General features: G+C 36.9%; 1 protein-coding gene, 1 long non-coding RNA gene and 1 other non-coding gene across 4 annotated transcripts; 1 reads left to right on the top strand and 2 right to left on the bottom strand.

Annotated features, from left to right (window-relative positions):
• Positions 1-6,641: 6,641 nt before the first annotated feature.
• Positions 6,642-10,369, bottom strand: ATXN7L3B (ataxin 7 like 3B). The gene has a single exon (XM_045519457.2). The coding sequence runs from the start codon at positions 10,023-10,025 to the stop codon at positions 9,732-9,734; it is 294 nt and encodes a 97-aa protein (XP_045375413.1). The 5' UTR covers positions 10,026-10,369; the 3' UTR covers positions 6,642-9,731.
• Positions 10,370-13,443: 3,074 nt separating this feature from the next.
• LOC141579517 (uncharacterized) lies at positions 13,444-17,817 on the top strand. Of its 2 annotated transcripts, XR_012511054.1 has the most exons (3): positions 13,444-13,590; positions 15,231-15,339; positions 17,288-17,817. It is a non-coding gene; the product is annotated as an uncharacterized LOC141579517 (long non-coding RNA). The 2 variants fall into 2 exon arrangements; XR_012511053.1 differs by having other exon boundaries at positions 15,231-17,817.
• A 1,242-nt stretch (positions 17,818-19,059) lies between these two features.
• TRNAV-AAC (transfer RNA valine (anticodon AAC)) lies at positions 19,060-19,131 on the bottom strand. The gene has a single exon. It is a non-coding gene; the product is annotated as a tRNA-Val (tRNA).
• Positions 19,132-19,720: the final 589 nt, after the last annotated feature.

Genomic DNA, 19,720 nt, shown 5'->3' on the forward strand with positions numbered 1-19,720 from the left:
TAGAGCAAACCCACAGGACAATTCACAAAACAGAATTACACAGACTAACGTCAAGGAACCCATAACCTAACTCTAACTCTCTGCATTTAGATGGGAAAATTGGCCTTGGGAATAAGATGGCTTGGGTAGTGATTTTCCAACATTTTAGCTCATGGAATCAGAGCATGTTACAGGTGGAATGGAATGAAGAAATCATTTCATTCGGGCTTAGTAACTGATTGGTGAAGAAACTTGCCCAGGGAGATAAAGTGACCTGACTGGGGCCACAGCGTTTGTTGTAGAGTCAAGACTGACCATAACGTTTTTTTTCCAATCTATTACACAAAGTCCAAATCAATTGTTGAATCACTGTTGAATCCATTATTAAGCAGAAATAACACAAGCATATTTAATTCCAAAGGAAAATTTCGCTGTAAGGGAAGTACCTAAGAGGCCAATATTAATCTACCTCCAAACTGTAAAAGTGGCTGTTCTGCAAATAAGGCCTTAAACTGCAATAATTCATACAGCAGCAAGAGCAGAAGCTAATCTTTTTCTGAACTGGGGCTTGATTTAAAGTTACAATTCCTGTGGGTGTTTATGGGTATGTGCATGCATGTGAACGTATATTTAAAAACAGAAAGTGCTCGGGAATAAGAATGCGGAAGAGTCACTTTAGGTGGTCAAAGCACATTAAAGGTGGGGAGGACCTTGTATTTAAATCAGCCCTTTGTCTTGTAGATCTAAGGTTAACCTTGCAGGTTTAAGGTGTTATTATAGTAATGTTTTCTTAGAGCTCCGTGGAATTGTGTTCCTAATTACGATTTATCTACTTACCTGAAAAATCCAAGTAAGGGATTTGTGCCAATAATAAAGATCACCATCGCGTGATATAATCCTTTCTAAGCTTGGATCAGTTTATAATCACATTGGTTTTCTATTGCTGTCTAAATAATCTAGCTGCTTCAAACAGTCCTCACATTAATCTCATAGTGCTCTAGGTCAGAAGTCAGGCCATGCTTGGCTGGGCCACCTACTGAGGGGCTCACAGGCCAGACACAGTGTCAGCTAGACTGGGCTCTTATCTGGAGGCTCTGAGGAAGAATCAGCTCCCCAGCCCATTCGGGCTGTCTGCAGAATTCAGTTTCCATGTCTGTAGGTCTGAGGTACAGTTTCCCTGCTTAGCCGTTAGCTGGGGGCTGCTCTCAGTTCCAAGATGCACCAGCATTCCTTCTCACTTGATTCCCTTCATCTTGAAAGCCACCAATGGCGCATCAAATCTTTCTCATACTTTAAATCTCTGTGATATCTTCTACTGTCAGATGGGGAACACTTTAAAGTCCTCACCTAACTGGGTCAAGTCTAGCCAAATAATCTCCAACTCTTAAGGTCAATTGACTGGGGATTATTTACATCTGCAAACTCCCTTCACAGCAATATTTATTTTCTATTTTTTTCAGCTTTGCACATTTTTTTGAGTCCTTATTTTTATTTATTTAAACATTTTTTATTGATTTATACAGCAATGTTTAGATTACTGTTTGACTGAATAACCAGAAGACAAGAATCTCAAGAGGCTGTCTTTAGAGTTCTGCCTGCCACACCTTTTACCTACAGCACAAAATAGTGAGATTTTCAACATTTTGAAATATCTTTGCGATATCCATTAGTGTCAAGTTTATTGGCAGTTTCACTTCCTGTGAAACATCTTTCCTTATTATCACAACCAGTTTCCTCATCTATGTTGGTAATTTCGCCTTCATTAAGTTCCTCTGGCTGCATAACTTGGGTCTCCAGAATGCTGGCGTGTCAGCCCCTCCCATGAGCATCCATCTTCTGATCACATCAAATCGGACTTTCAGTGCTATCACTTTTTTTTCTTTGTTGCATTTTCACCTTTTGATTATCTTTTTTTTTTCCTTTTTAAACAAATGGTCCATGGGTTTATCAAAGGGAGGCAAGGAAGCAACACAAACATACACTCTGCTGTCTGAACAACTAAGCACAATGACTCATCACCAATAGACCATGCTTCATGCTGATTCTCTCCTTCTTCCCTTTTTTTCCAGTTTGATTAAACCGAGGTTTTTCCAATAGTTTTTTTTTAAACTTTTATTAGCATAACAATTTTTTTCATTTTCAGAAGTTATTTTTGTTTTCATAACTGCATCATCATTCTCTCCTGTTTCTCGTTCATGTTTAAAATTCATCTAACTTACGGATTTAGTTTATAGTCGTTGTATTTCACGTCTAATCATTCCTCTTACAAGAAAGAAGTATTAATTCCATAGAGAGTCAGCAGAAATAATAACCTACAAAATTAGAACTCCTCTCTTATAAAAAGAATGATTAGATGCAGAATATGATAGAGGTTAAGTGAAGTCTTTAAAGATATAGATGTTTCTTTTATTGCAAGCTTATATTTTGTGAGAATGCTGACAGCCCCAAATTCTGTTAGGTAGCCAAGAGGTACATTATCTTGGGCACATTACATAATTTTCAGGCAGAGGCTTCTCTGACTAACAGGGTAGGGTACCTATGTGAAAGCGAGGGTGTAAGTACCAATTCCCAATGGAAATGATGACGACGACCATGTTATTAATTAACTTACTTCCCCTCAGGCCTTGGCAGAGGCTTTCTTATGTGTTGTTTATATAGGCAGGAAGGTCTCTGTCTCTTTTCACTCTACCCATCCTTTCACTAAGGATATAAAGATCACTTCAGGCATCTTGTATTTATGGAGAGCGAAATGGTCTCAATTTGTGATGAGCAAGGCCTAATCTCCACTTCCCATCTGGAAGTTCCTGGTGTCTGTAATGTCCCCCAGTGCAGTCCCATTTTCTGTTTTCACTTGTCTCTGGTTTGTGCGTGCGTGCGTGTATTTAGAAGATAGAGCTGGGTATTTCCCTTACTTTCTTGGGAGGATAGCAAAACACTTAATGGTATCTTTGTTGCAACTTAATCAGCATCCAGATTCTTTTTGCACCAAGAAGCCTTTCTGCAATACCCAGACCACAGCTGAAGACTAGTTCGACATTTCTGGTACACATTTTATTCTACATGTACATATCTCTAAACAACATACAGCATTGTTTTGCATATTGTTACGTTTCAAACGAAAGGTATCAAATTATAAGAACAAATGCTTTACTCAATATTTTATTTGTGCAACCCTGGTTGTTTTCACTTCTGCATGGTGACTACATATTTTTAATGGGTATTGATATCAGTTTCAATTTTTTTCCTATTACAAATAATGTTACAAGAGGTGGAAATATTGGGGTATTGGTTATGCTTGTCAACTGCAGTAGATATTTCCAAATTGCTTTCCAAAATATTTTTATCATATTATAGTCCACCAGCAATGTACAACACTTTTAATTGCTTCGTATACCTCTCAGAGTTGATACCATCGTCTTTTTACATTTTAAACATACTGATCAGTATAAATGGTATTTTACTTGCTTTTAGTTTGTATTTCTCTGAAACAAAGTGAACTTTTCACATCTTTTTTTTTTGATATTAGGATTTCTTTTTCTATAAATGAGCTATTCTTTTACTTTGCCCATTTGTCAATTGTGTAACTATTTTGTTCATAATCTTTTATTAGTTTTAAGAAGTGTGACGCTTCCACTAGCATGTCCTGGCATTTTGTTGTTGTGCGTCTGTCTTTAGTATGACAGTGCACAGAAAGTTTTACTTTTATTATGGTCCAACATATCAATCTTTTATGTTTAGTGATTATATTTACTTAGGAAATTTTTCCTTGTCTAACTATAAACATACCCTACTATATTTCCCTCTAAAGGTTTGATGTTTTAATTTTCCACAGTAAGTCTTAAATCCTCATGGGAATTAATTTTTGTCTGGAGTACAATTCTAATATTTATACATAATCTATTCCAGAACAAAATAAGTTTATACTCTACTGACTATAATACCAATTTAGTCATAGATCAGGATGACATAAATGTGAACGTGTGTTTGTTTTCTCATCTAATTCTGAACTCTCTTCTATTCTACTGTTTGTTTCTGCACCAAAACCACACAATGTAAGATACATTCGTCAAAACAAGATAGTCTATTCTGCACCTTGCTTTTCATAGAAATCTTAAAATTAGCTTATCAAGTTTCATGAAAATGTCCATTTGGATTTTAATCAAGATTATTTCCAATTCATATGTTTGGAGTGATGATACTGAACTTTCTGTCCATGAACATCCCCTCATTCTCCATTTATTTGGATTTCCTTTAACATTCCAGACAAAATTTTTAACATTTTATCCATAACATCTTATGACTCTCTTGTTATATTAATATTGCATAGAACCATTGTAACTTTTGTCCAATTACATTGTAAATGCAACTTTTAAACGTTTTTATTATTCTGATTTGGGATACCAATCTTACATCCAGCAACTTTACTGCATTCTATCATTACTTCCAGTGGTACGTCCACAGATTCTATACAATTATTAATTTAGATAGCATCTGAGAATAAGAACTTTGTTTTCTTCTATTCCTGCTTTTAAAGGGAATGTTTCCAAGTATTTTTACATTAAGCAAAACAACTGTAGGTTTTTGATACATATCTTACCAGTGTATGAAAGTTCTTTAGCTGTTGTTTCTATACGGTATTTTTAAAAATCAATAATTGGTATTGAAGTTTACAAACTATTTTTCTGCATCGAAATTTTCACATGCTTTTACTCTAATGGTGATGTAGTGATTCTCTGAGTCAAAATCTTTGCTAGGATTAACCTAACTTTTGATAAAGCTTATTTTTGATATTTTATAGGATTTGGTTTGCTAACATCGTTATAGTATACTTAGCCTATAATGGCATTTGTTTCTTGCTGTATGTCTGTGAACTCTTTTAAGTGTCTGGTGTTTTTAGGTGTATTTGGGTAGAGATGGTTTTTTTTTTTAAGTTCTAAATGTAGTTAAATTAACTACATGTATTAAATTTTAAGATTAAAAATAAAAACGAGTCATTTTTGATGAGTTATATTCTTAAAACATTTTCCATTTTCTCAATGTTTTCAAAGTCATTCTTTTAAAGTTTTCATTAATATCACAATTTTTTCATTCTATTTTAATTGTAACTTGTCTTTTTTTAAGTCAGCCCTTCCATTTACTGGATTAAAAATTCTCTTGCTTCAGCAAAGTGAACTGGCCTAGCACTGGCATTCTACTTTTGCTTCTATTACTTTATTTTTGTTCTTGAACTGTGGGCAAGTCATTGCTGCTGAACGTATTTCTCATCTCTGAAAATGAATTTAGTATTTCCTTGTAAGCTCACGTATTTCCAGTGAGGCTCAAGTAATAATGACTTAAGTTTTCAAAATGGAACAAACCAACCCTAGGTGCATCACTTGTAACAAATATTTTCCTACAGAGCATCACGAGCATCTTTTGGAACATGAATGAGAATCAGAGCTTGTACCCTCCACAGCCAAGAAAAGGTAGCAAAGTCTGATGTTAAAAGTTAACCTGAGAGCCAGCAATTCGCTAACCATGATAATTATTTTAAAGACTAGTATGAAAAGATGTTTAAAATAAGTGGCTCCTGAATCCTTAACTACTTGAGCCTGCATTTTGTCTTTGTCAACCTCAAGCAACCATTTATTAGGTTCCTGACCTCATGCTACATGCCATAGCTAAAATGCAGTATCTAGGGAGTTAAAAGGTATATAGTGTTGTTGTTGTTTTTTTTTTTTTTAATGTAAGAATCATTAGTTAGAAAACATGAAAAGGAAGTCTTAAAAGTCCTACCATCAAGTGGATTTAGTAAAGCATTGAGGTCTTGCAAATAATCCCATTTCAGGGAACTAAGTAGGTTAGCATGAAATATATTAATTAAAATCTGTACATATGAAATAAGATCTAAAAGTATTTGCTTCAGCTGCATTCAAATATTAGGTGACTCAATACCATGTTACATGTCTATAAGGTCCCCTGAGATACTCTACTGAGAAAGTTTTTCCTCTGGTCCCATTTCTGTGAGTAATTTTTATTCATCCAAGTATTTCCAATTTTAGACTGGTTTTTTAATACCCAAAACATTTAGTGAACAAGTGATTTTGATCAATACTAAGGAGCAATAGGTACAATTTCTAGGGGAAAAGCTCCAACTTTGGATTAGGAACTGGGAGAAATGAAAAGTCTCTGAATTTTTTTTTTTTTAAGCAGATCTAAATAGTTGGGGTAAAATAAAAATGAAAAGTTTTAGGAAAAATTACCTTTAGAAAGGCTGGCTCATTTTCTGCAATGGATCATTTTCCTCTTGAGAGCAATATTAGACTGGAATGGTGGTAAAATGTATGTATTAAGGTATCTTGGGTCCCATTTAAATTCACTACCCTTGACACTGGATTTATTTAGTGACAGACTAAAGATGATACTTACTTTACCACCTCCTTACTTGTTATGGGAAAAGGAAGATTGTATATAGTTTCTTCCTTCCACTGATGTTGCAGAAAGCTAAATCCACAGGACTTAGGTGGAGAAACAAAAGCTGGGCAGAGTTCCTGTGTTCTGTTAACAATCTCATTCAGGAGAAAGTGACTAAGGTTCAACAGTGATTCAACACCTACTTCACTATGTCAGCACCCCAAAAACATGTATAATTTTAAAAGATGAACATACAAAGCCACATAAAGTCATTTTTAAAAATTTTGTTTATTCTTCTTATTTATCAATGGGGAGATGCAGTTTATTTACACCAGCAGCCATAGGGGCAAGGGGAATACACAGTTAGCAATCTGTTTAGGATGGACTACTTATGCAAAAATAAGACTCTCCAAAACCAAGGACAGTGGTGAGCTTCACTACACTTCCCCAATGATCCCAGCATGCGACAATGCCAGGCAATGGCCCCTGGGCATGCGGTGTGGAAACTAATGCATGGAAGAAAAAGCCACAAACCACAGAAATTTGTAAAGAACCCCTTTCCCCCCAACACACACACACACACCACACACACACACACACACTCAGATACATAATAGAATTACAGGGTGATCAATACATTTAATTGAGGAGAGAAGGACAGGAATTCTGCTGTTAAGAGGAAAGATAGGGAAGGGAAGGGAAGAGTTCCTAACCACTGTCAACTATATGGTAGGGAGCATTCTCTCCCCCAAAAAGAAGTTAGTTTGTCCCCTCAGGGCACCTGTTGGACCTAGCCCACCTTATACCCATCCAGGACAGGGGGCTACTGCCCTAATAATGGGGGGCAATAAACAAAAATACAAACCAAGAGGGAGGTAATATGAACCAGCCATTACTCAGAACTATTTCCACTTCTCCCTCCTCTAACCAGGAGAAAAGGCCAGAAAGGAAACAGTAATGTCACAATCTGAGCTCCCTCTCTGAAGGAAGAGTGAACCATGGCCATACCTTCAGCCTGTTTCCCAGACATTATTTATAAATAGGCCAGAGTCTCACTTAGATCCTCCTTTCCCTCTGCATCCCCTTAGAAGGAGATGTCTATAAAAAAGTCAAGGGCAGATAACCCAAAATTACTTTAGCTCTTGCCAAGATTGGACTTTTTAAGCAGTTATTACAGTTCTTGGATTGGAGACAAAGTCGTAGTGAAGCCCTGACTCTGAGCAGGACAACTCTAGGGGGAGAATGCAGTAACAGACTATCTTGAGGCCGTATTACTGTGGTTCCCTTAACCCTCTAGAGTACGGAACCCAAATCGGTACATACAGTCCAAATAGTTCCTTCTGGGATATGGGAGGAGACATGCACAGCAAGAGTTAAGAGAAAATGGATCAGGACCCACTCCACCTCTCTGTGTGTCATCCTTCACTGCTTTTCTGCTTAGGTCCTAAGAGGCAGTATCCAAGTAGCGGTGGGATTAAGCCACAGCAGGCAGGCATACCTGCGAGGCAGTCCTATGGAGAAACACAGGTATGACACTGCTTTTCATACGCAAAAAATTATGTTCTCTTCCCATCATTATCCCAATAGAGAGAGCCATAAGAAAGATTCTTCTCTGAATCTCCCACAAAAACAAGAAAGTGAAACAAAACTTAAAAGAAGCCAAGGAAAGGAAAACTGGGCAGGCTTCAGAAGCAGGAGCATCAAGAGAGATAAACTGAAGCTGATCAGTGTGAATGCAGAGTGGCAGGCAGCACCTGGGGTTATGAGCTGCACCCAGATAGGCAGTGAAGCAGGGGACAGGAGGAATATGGGGCCAAGCCAGACAAATGAGGCTGGGCCCTGAACTGGGGCACAGAATGAGGTAAGAAAACATTTCAAATAAAGCAGCACCGTCCCCGCTCACCTTGGGGCGCCCACCCTTCTACGCTTCATAAACTTTAACCAGGGAGTCAAGTGGAGGGTAGTTTTTGATATGCAGCTCACACTTCCCATCCTCTCCATCCCATTCCCTAAAGCCAGGGGACTTCTGGAGGCTGTTCCCTGACTTCCAACAACAAAAGGACAGCTCCTGTTGTCTAAAGGGGATTGAGTGGAAAGGGCTGCCCCTTGTGAGGGGCAGAGAAGGTGGTGACACTCTAGACAGTCACCGTAACAGAGCTGTGTGAGTGTGACTGCCCAATCCAAGGAACAGGGACATTCAGTGGGATACTGTAGTCAGATGAGATGACCCAGTCCTGCTCCTTGGCTCCTAGCACTAACCCATTCACATTATTGAGTGCAGCTGGAAACGTGCCCCTCTGGGCTCAGCTTTCAAAAGCTTTCAAACCACTGCCTCCTGCACAGCCATGATGCTCTTCCATAGCTCACTCCTGCCCCTGAAATGGGAGGCAGGTAGTGACCTGGCCTAACAACCAAGTGAGACCCATGTACTGGCTAGGTAATCAGTAACTCAGAGTAGGCCCCACCGAACTGCTGTCCACAGCATGTATATCCAGAGAAGCATCCTGCAGTCTGAAAGATCTGTGCATAGTTGCAGAGGCCCCTGCTACCTCCCCAAGGGATCATAACTTAATCCTCAGCCTGCCTGGACAGCCAAGTTGTTCATCCGCTAAGCCTATGCCACCAAGTGCGGTGCAAGAAAGAGGGCTCTGTTCAGCAGAAAGCTAGCCCATGTCCCCATGTCCCCAAGTCCGTTGAGGTCATTGTAAATGCTGGACCTTTGGGAAACTGGTGGCTTTGACCTTTTCTTCTTGTTGGAGTCACGACCACAGAGCTTCTCCTACCAGATTCAGCCAGGAATTCTTTCTTGGTTTTCCCAAATTGTAATTATTAATATCCAGATCTCATACCTGACTTTCATTTGTCTTGGAAAAGCCTAAATCAGAGGCTCACAGATCAGGTGCAGTCCCACTGAGGCCCAACGATTAAGGCCTGACCATCAGTTATGTCCAAACTGTCAGTTATCCAGAAAGCCCTTGATATCAGGCAGACAGAACGGCTGAGGAACCAAAGAACTTTATATGCTGAGCACACAGCTGCTCACCTGTGCACTCGGGACAGTACAGGGTTCTTGCACACTTTCTGGTGTGTTTAGAAATCAACCACTGCATGGTGCGTGGGATGCAGCTCCTCCTGTCCAGGGTTTCAAAGCTGATCCAAGGTAATACATTATACAAGAATCTGAATTCCTAAAATCTCCACTTCGAGTTTTTTACAGGCTAGGATCTTGAATGGGAATTGGGGCTTTTGTCTGATTTTTTTTTTTTCTTCCAATTTTTCTACTTTGCTACCTAACTTCTCCAAACCACAGGACTGGTCAATGCTATCGTCCTGGTCACCCTCTGACTCTCATGTTGCAGCTACTGAAATTCCGGAGGTGAGCGTTGCAGCTGCTGATCGGGCCCATTCCCAGAATCTCCAGGAAGGGAGCAAAGCGGGAGGCGACACGCTCCTTTATCTTCCACTGGCTGAATGCCAAAATCCTTCACGCTACCAGTCTCTGCGAATTCCAGGTAGAAGTAGCCACACTTGACTGCCCGGTGCACCTCAAAGCAGAAGCCCAAACAGGAATCCTCTATCAGGTCTACGTATATCTCCTGAGCGATGGCCTCTAGCTTGTTAGTATCCAGGTTAGCCAACGAAATTTCCTCCATTTTAATTTGTGAGCGACCGTGGGGCGGGCGCTCGGGTTACTCACAGCAGCACCGGCGGCAACACGTCGGGCTCGGCGGGCCGCGCCTAGGCCTGCAGGCCTGTCAGGGCCGTGTCTTCAGCGGCGAGGGCGGAGGCGGCCGCGGCGGCAGAGGTAGGGCAGCAGCAGCCAGCGGCGACTGCTCCGGAACCCCGGGTCCTTCCGTTTCGTGTGGCGTCTCCCCGGGTCTGGGACTTTGAGCTCGGGCCGACCCCGGACTCGCCGCCGCCAAACGGTCTCCGAGCCTCACCCAGCAACCTCGGCCTCTTCCGCTCGCCCGTCCGGGCTTAGCCCCGCCTCCCCGCTTCCGGTCCTCAGCGCGCCTGCGCACCGGCCCTGCGCAGACTCCGGGATTCTCCCTACGCGCAGCTGCCCGGGAAGCCTTGGAGCTTAGGAAAGCAGTGGGAAGAACTCAGACGTATCAGGCTTTCATTATCTCTAATTGTAAAAGGAGTATAAGGATGCTGTTTTATGTTATTTTATTTGTAGATTTAAACATTCGCTAATGCACTCGGTACCCATGCTTAATTGATTCCCTCTTGAAAAAGACAACTACGTGCACATTTGTGGTATGATCTAAAGTATAGTTACAGGAATAGTTCTCCTCATCTGTTGGAAAATTTGACGTATCGTATACTTGACATAATCATTTATACGACTGCCGCAGTTGTCACTTAAATCCACTAGATGGTGCAAGGAAACAAATTAAAATATAGTTTATCTTTCAGTTTTTTTTTTTTTGAATGAAAAACTAGCCACTGAAGACATAATTCATATATATTGATCACATGAACCTAAGGCATTTATCTCATTCATAAGACCATTAAGTCTGTGTGACTATAAAGAGATCATCATATACATCTTTAAGATAATTCAAAGGGAAAATTATATGTATATTCTCTACTGAAGAAGGAGGAAACCTGAAATATGTTAAATATACTGGGAGGTAAAGTAAGCTTTTCCTGAAATTGTGCAGCCTAAATTGTGGGAACTAGAGCCAGTCTACCTGGGTTTAAACCCTAGAGCCAGCATTTAACAGTTCGGTTACCTCATCTGAATAAAGCTAGTTCCTGTTTCATGGTTAAAATTGAATGATATTTTAAAAAAATCGTCTTGGGACAGATCCTTATATATGTAAGCAAGCATTCAATAAATATCAACTATTTTAATCATGTTAGTTATGGACTTGATATATTATAAGAAAACCACTGTGGTTAATTCCTTTACTTTTTGCTAGTTTTTTGTTCCCCACCACTACCACTATGAAATAGAGCAACCTCCTGTATCTTTATAGTTTATCAAAAAATGGCTGTAGCCTAAAAAACAAAATGTTAATATATTTGTATCTCTCTCATTCTATAATTTAATCTACAGAATAAAGGAAATATAGACATGTATCCTCCCAGACAGATACAAACAAGAATTTTCTAGTGTATATGATCATCAGAACACTCATAAATTTTAGAATTCATTCTTAATGTTGCATGTTATATTTTTATGAGTAGAGGGTTAAATACTAGTTTAACTTACTGATTTATGAGTAATTAGCTCGCACTTGTATCCATCCAAATTTTCTGATTGGTGTATTTTATCATCTTAAAAAACACAGTTGGCAGATATGGAGGACTTTGAAAGCCTAAGCTATCTATGACTCATGCATGATTAAGAATTTTTTTTTAATCTACAAGACTTTTTTTCTCCCACTGCAGCCTTTGTATAATTTAAATATTCTCCATTCAAAAATTGGTATAGTTTTGATAAAAGTTGGAATGTGCATATAGCCATATGCTAAGCCATAAAATATAATGATTAAGTGCAGAAGTTCTTGATTTGGACAGCCTCCCTCCTACCAGTTACCCTCTATGTGAACTTGCCTTGATTTACTTAATTCCTGTAAATCAATTTTTTCTCACTGTAAAATGTCAATGACAATTTCCATTGCAAGTTTGTTGTGAGATTTGAATTTGACAATGAATTTAAAAGTCTTTACAAAGTGTCTGACAAATAGTATATAATATTATATACCCATCTATTATGACATGTTCAGTTAGGTAAGAAAATACAAATGTGAATAGAATCATTTCCACTCACTCCTTTCCCATGCCTTCTCCAAATTTAATTTAAAGCAATGATTCTCAAATCTTAATATGTATATAACCCACTCAGAGATCCTCTTAAAATGTAGATTATAATTCATTAGGTCTGGAGTAGGACCTGGGTTTCTGCATTTCAACATACTTTGGTGCTGCTGGTTCATGGACCACAATTTGAGTAACCAGGAATTAAAAGGGCTTGATAGTGGACAACTGTCCTTCACAATGATTGACTCCCATATAATTTTTTCTCGCCAAATTATCATGAGAACTTTTGCATACTGAATTTTGACAGAAGAAAATAAGAGAGTGTTTTTCTGACCTTTAAATTCCCCTTATATTGTGAGAATTGGAACTAAAATTCTCAACTTATTTAATTGAAGAGGGGTTGTCAATAAAATATACTTCAAAATATATGCAAAAGACTCACATTAATTGAAATTCAAATAATCAGGACAATGACTAGGTTTAGATTTACTGTTAGTATTTTATTATATTTACTCTTAGGAAAGGAACATTGTCATGACATTGAAAATTGGCACTGATGCTCATTGTCACCTTGTCATCTCTCTTGTCCTAGTTAAGATCGCCTTACTTCTTGTTAAACTGTACTAAAATTATGTTAAATCAATGGCATGCCTCAAAAAGAAGTTAGAAAGAACTTAGTTCTAATGCAATTAATAGGGTTGAAGATATTTAAGCCTTTGGTATACAAACAAAATTAAGAAAAAAAAACCTCTCTATTATCTAAATCATTGTTCTCAATTCAAAGCAAGTAACAGGGATTAATTCTTCATAAATGAGTGATCTTCAAAGAGTACCTACATCATATATGCTTAAAATATGTAGTGCACAAATTACGGGAAGTAAAATAAATGTATTGTGAAAGTTTAATTGTCTTTGATTATTCTCTTTGCATTTAATAATTGTAATATACGCACTGGGAGAATCAGCTCTTTCAAAGAGGAGCATGTTTTAAATTATTTAAAGGTTTTCCTTAAAGGTTGAAATTCCATGTGTGTGTGTGTGTGTGTGTGTGTGTGTTTACATGTTGTAAAGAGCGAGACAGCAGAATATATCAGGAACAGACCTGGGAGCCAAAAGACCTGAGTTGCTCTCCTCTTTCTGCCAGTAACTTATCAGGTGACCTTTGCAAGATGGTGAATTCACATTTGTAAACAACAGATAGCTGGATTCATGTTTTCTGAAAGTTTCTTTTGAAACCAAATTTCTGTGAATCAAGAAATTTGAGGAAATAGGTTTCACCAAATTAAGGGTCAAGTCAGTTCTTTTGCGTTGGCTCCGGAAGTTCAAATGTTGGCTCCTTAGGGTTTTCTTACCACAAACTAATCTGTTCTCCTTCCTAGGGCATCTTGAAGGCCCTCCACAGACTCTGAATAAATTCATCTATTCAGTAGATCTATTGAATATCAGGTAGGTGTTGGAATTATCTTGCCTAACATCTGAAGGTGTTGCCTGTAGACGGTTGTTTTAAGTTGAAAATTTTAATTCTGACTCCTATGAAATCCATTTTCACCTATAAAATATTAGTTAAAACCTTACTTGCTTTTTTTTTAAAAACTTACCCATGTTTTTAAGATAAGTGAATAGTAAATCAGAGAAGGAACATTTGACTGTATATGTCTTCTCTGATAAACAGGACCATGCTTAATGTCAGAAATAAGCTATGCAGTATGCCTTTTTGGTCTAAAATTTGGTAAAAGAAATATATGTTTGTCATAACTCAACAGTAAACACTCACGTGTCCTCCCAGGCATGACTAGCTTGAGGTTTCAAATTCATCCTCTGCTGAACTCCATTTTTCAGAATTTGCATTTAAAAACTGATTATCATGCCTTGCATGAGATTCTGAGATGCTAAAACTTGATATCAGATAAGGGTGTCATGCTAAAATTGCAATGTCAAAAATAAATTTACGATTTTAATCTGCCCTACTAAACTGTGAAATCAAGGTGACTTAGTGAATTTTCTGTGACAGCTCTGGCTTATGAGCCACTAAAGAAAAAAAAAAACTGTAATCCTGAGCTGACTATAGTTAGTAAGTAGTGGAGTATACTAATCTCAAATAACAATTTCAGTACTTAGCATGACATGGTCTTTTTTTTTTTAAGTTGATCTTTCAATACATTGATTGCTCAGAACCATTTTGATCTCTGGAATGACTTCCACATTTTGTATGTACAGGAAAATGTTTTTAAAAAGATTTTTCAAGTGTTTATGACACTGCCCTTGAAGATTATAAGCCATTTCTTAAATAAAAATATAATAATTATTGCTGGCCCCTCCCTATGTGAGAGAGTACACCTGGTAGTGCAGAGATTTAGTGCAGAGTTTACCTTATTTGTGGCTGTAAGGATGGGCCCAGAAAAATGTAAACTTCAATACCGAAAATAATTTCTAATTAGGCATTATGGATGCGATATGACAATTAAAAGAGACTTTTAAAAACCCTTATTTTAAAAGAATTTCAAACTTACAGAAGAGTTGTGAGAATATTACAAATAGCTTCTATTTACCTACTCTTGACCCAGTTTACTTAATTAACATTTTGCTACTTTTACTTTCTCCCTCTCCTCGCCCCACCCCCCACTATCCCCGCCTCACTGAGGTTTTCTTATCACAAACTACTCTGCACTATTATTTTTCCTAATCTATTGGTCAGTAAATTGCACACATCTTGCCCTATTGCCCCTAAATATATTCAGTGTGTGTGTGCTTTAAGAACAGGCATTCTTTTCTATCACCACAATACAGTGATCTCATTTAGGACTTTGATTCGTTTAGGAATGTATAATACTTTAAGTCTCCTCAAAAAGCAATCCATATTTGGATACTGCCAATTGTCCTGATAATGTTCTTTATAGAATTTTCCCCTGGATCCAATCCAGGATTACATGTTGCATTTACTCATTGTGCCTAGTCAGTCTTCTTTAATCTGGAACAGTTACATAGCAGAGAATTTGGAGAATAAAAAAAAATAATGTATACAAGTTCAAAGACATTCAATTTCAATCTAATATGAACAGAATAAAAATATTTTTCAAACCATGCAGTTTCCCTAATGAAAACCTTGATTGTGGTGAAAATTCAGCAGATCAGGAAGACACTGTAGCAATGTTGCTTGGAAATGAAGATGATTCTGAAGAAAGTTCATCCAGCACAGTAAGTTCACAATGCCAGCAAATCAGGTTTCCTTAGACATAGATACCTTCTGGAACTTCTGCTACATCCTTTTTTTTTTTGGATATATTTAATGACAGTAATACTGATTTCCTTCCTCCCCTGCTAACTCATGTACTTTAGGACATCTTGATCTTGTTAATTCTAGTTTTAGCAAGCACAATACCTTTCAGAAATACAACCCTCAAGGTTGGTGAGGCATTGCTACCATGATGTGAACTGTTGCTTGGGCCTGTCCTGATTAGTAACACATGCCTTTTGGTTGCTAGTACACATCAGAGTAAATCAATGGAAAGTCACATCTGAGCACAGGAATCATTGAGAAAAAAATCATGGCTTTGTTTTTCTTTTTGACTTAACCAATCTAAAAAAAAAAAAAAGAGAGAGGGGAAACTAAAATAATATATTCAGGTCTGATAAAGAAACTAAGGCCAGAGATGTTAAATGAATTATCTAACTAATTGGAGGCAGAATCAGCACTAAATGTCAGGGCTTCTAACTCCTAATTTTCTTTCTGTTACACAACGATGTCTCCAATATATATTATACTTTTTTTTTTTATTATTGCCAAACCATCAGTAATAACTGCTTCCTATAATGCATTTTGTAAAAACAGTTTAGAGTCAGCATTCATATGTAATACATCAAAATCTTACTGCCAATGTAGCAGATACCAGTGGCCAAAGACATAAGATATTTTTAAAACATTCTTTGCTTATCCACAGCATGCTAAAACTCATCAAGTGATGTTCTACACAATGTGCTCATTAATTTTTTTTATGCTAGACTTTAAAAGGAGCATTTTTCAGATTAACAAACCACATATTCTACAAAAAGATCATAAACTTAGTTTAGAAATGTATTTTGAGAGAGCTTTAAGAATCAAATTTTCACAGAAAAGTTTTTACTGCCTACAAATCATGTTATTTTTAGAAGTTTTTCACCAAATTGGTTTTAAATGTTCAAGGCAACATTGTTTCTTTCTTTTTTCCTTTCTTTTTCCCTAGTTCTTTGTTCAAGTTATAGAGAAGTCTTCATGAATTAATTAATTGAATGTACTTTTTTTCTAATTTGACTAATGTCCATTAGGTTTGTTTTTGTTTATCTTCTCCCATCAAGAGCTGTCCCATATTTCCTTAAGTCAAGCTGTTCGACTGGTGGGTGGGATGCTTTTACTTCTTATGTTCCACAGACAGGCATCTGGCAATTGCCACCAAGTGAGAGATTAATTTTCTTGGAAAAATCCTGGTAAATGTAAAATTGGGAGCGAATTTAGGTACTAACATAAGGGTATCACAGAGTCTCTCACAGATTAATTACAGGTTTTTTTTTTTAAAGTAACACTGTTTTCTCTTTTTGGACTTAAACTCATTTTATATTTATTATCTCTTCTTTTCTTTCATTTACCTGAAACTGCTTTTTGCTCTTCAGTTCTCAAGGGTATTCCAGAACCTTGATCATTGTCAGAGACCATTAGTTGCCTTCTAGTCTCACTGTTTTATATTTCCTGAAACATCATTCTTAACACTATCTCACCCTAACCTTACCAGTCCTCACTTCATCATCTACTTCTTAAAAAATATATACTTATTTATGTCAGTGGGGAGGTAATTAGCTTTCTTTGTTTATTTTTAAAGATATGTGGATCATGAAATTGGGATCATTGTCTGTTTTTGTAAAAAAATAGTTGCACTGGGACAGAGTCATATTCATTTATGCATTGTCTGTGTCTGCTTTTGCTTCAGTGGCAGAGTTGAGTAGTTGCAACTGAGAGAATATGGCTTGTAAACCTAAAATATTTCCTATATAGCTCTTTAAGAAAAAGTTTACCTGTGCTGTGGTTCGTTAGAAGGATAAATAACAGTGAAAGAATTATTATTATCCTTCACTTTTATCATTTTGTTGTCCAGAATGTTGTGTTGTCTTTCAGGAGGATAAGAGAAAGCTGGAGACACCACCTCTATAATCTGCTTTTAGCTTTTATTGAAGACAATTGAGATTTCAGAATTTTTCATTTTCTGCTCTTAATAGAATAGAGAAGAAAATTGACAGAGGAAAATGTTTCACAATTATTAGATAAATCAGAAGATAAATTCAAAGAGACAGAGAGCAGTAAGTACTCCAATGATGATGGCGAAATGGATCATGGATGGTGTGAAATGGATCGTGTAAGTGGAATCTTAGACAATGAGATGAGTCTTCGGATGACAACATTTGGATGAATTTTCTAGAATATATATGTGGACAATACATTTCCAAGAACAAAATGGGTGTGGTAATTTCATCCAGCTTTCATTTAATAGGAAGGACTTCATCAAGCAGTGTTTTGCAGTAAGAACGTGGACTATTCTGTTTTGCTAAAAGGAGGTGTGACACATTTTTCACCTTTTATGATTGTGTGCCAAAATTTACTTGTTACAAAAAGGTTTGTAATGATTAAATTTATTTTAAAATTTTGAATCTAGTTGTTTTCAACTTTTTATTCTTATTTCTGAGAACTATTTATTAAGTTACAAAATTAGTTTTAAAAGAGTTTAATTTGGATCCAGATAAAACAAATAATGGTGACAATTTTCTTGATATATTGAGGGCTAAATACTAATGACAAGAAAGAATGAAGAAACAAAAAGGAATAAACTTAGGCAAGTTAGATTTAGTGGTTTTAATTCATAGTTTTAAAAAATTAGTGTAATATCTTTGTATTTTATGTTAAGTGTTTGCTTTTCTCTGGGAGATTGTCTGTCTGCATCCCAAGCAAATTCTCAAGCATTCATATGTAAATAACTGGCTTTTATAAAAAATTTTCTTTTAAAACATGCAACTGGCATGTGCTGTTGAAACAATTCTGTACAGTGAAATTCTCTTCTGGTCAAACATAGATGCTCTTACCAGCCTTCTCTAGATCAGATGTCAGACTCCTGGAGTTATTTTGTTTTGTAGTTTTTCCTTTGTGTGCCTGCCTTTTCCCTTGATTTTTAATTCAGGCAGATGTCTCTGTATATATATTTTCATGTGTTTACCTCTGGTTCTTGATCATTTTTCCTTAGGAGTTTTAAGAAAATAACAAGGCAGCTTTTTCTTTTTTTTAGCTCCTAAATATTTGCTCCCACAAATCCTACATATATAAACAAAGTACAGCATAGAAAATGAGAAAAAATGTATATATACCCTTAAACTGAGATAAGCTAAGAGAAAAATAAATATTATTTTTAAACTTCTCTTTTTATACTTGAAATAATAAAGCCAACCTTTTGGCACTGCACATTTTGACATTTGGTGATGTGGGAGAGACAAGTCAAGTTAATGGTTTCAGGCTTAAATTAGGCAGTTTGCAAGCTGACAAAGATTTACTCATTTTTTACTACTTTTCCCTGCACAGAATCCATAAAAATTCTATACAAGTCTCACTGTATAATGTAGATTTTTTTCAAGGAACAACAACATGGAAGAAGACAAAAAATGGGAGGAAGGTAGAAGACATCTTACTGGTTTCTGCTTTGATGCCAATAATTCCTTGCATTCATGTCTCAAAAGAATAAATTCATTACATCTACTCTCTGGTGTCTTTCAACTATAACCTTCTTTTAAGTTTTTAAAAGTTTTAAAAAAGACTTTTCCCCTCCAGTTTTATTGAGAGATAATTGACATACAGCACTGTATACATTTTTTGGGGAGAGGGGTAATTAGGTTTTTCATTTTTAATGGAGGTACTGGGGATTGAACCCAGGACCTTGTGCTTGTTAGGCACACACTCTACCACTGAGCTATATACCCTTTCCCCAGTTATAATTTTTTTCACATTCACTTCCATTATAAAAGCATACAAAGCAGTTCAACCAGGGACTGACATTATAGCCTGGGACACTTACTATTTGTATGACCCTATGGAATTCCAGTAACAGCTCAGACTTAGTTACATCATCTGTAAAATGGACATCATCTGTAAAAATTTTATTCTATGAAAGTAGAATAAAATGTAAATTGCTTAAAAGAATGTTGGGCATTAAGTATTCAGTAAACATGACATATTTTATAGTGATGTAGGAGAAACACTAATCTTTGAACGCAAATGATCCTGGTTTTCAATCACGTATCCTATGTTCAGTAGATGTTGAAGTATTTCTTTCTTTTGTATTTGGAACTTGAGGTACAATGGAAAAAGGGTCCAGTCCTTTCTTCAAGGAGCTACTTAGTGGTGATAGAGTGATAAACATAAACTCATATAATTAAGGATTATGAGAGCCATGATAAACATGTGCATAGAATTCAGTAGGCGCACTCAAACTGGAGTGGTTAGTTCTATGTGCAGAGAAAGGAGAATTCTGTGGGACTGTGACCCTTTATTTAGGACTTAGAAGAGGAG

This window comes from Camelus bactrianus, chromosome 12, assembly GCF_048773025.1.
Source record: "Camelus bactrianus isolate YW-2024 breed Bactrian camel chromosome 12, ASM4877302v1, whole genome shotgun sequence".
Taxonomy (NCBI): domain Eukaryota; kingdom Metazoa; phylum Chordata; class Mammalia; order Artiodactyla; family Camelidae; genus Camelus; species Camelus bactrianus.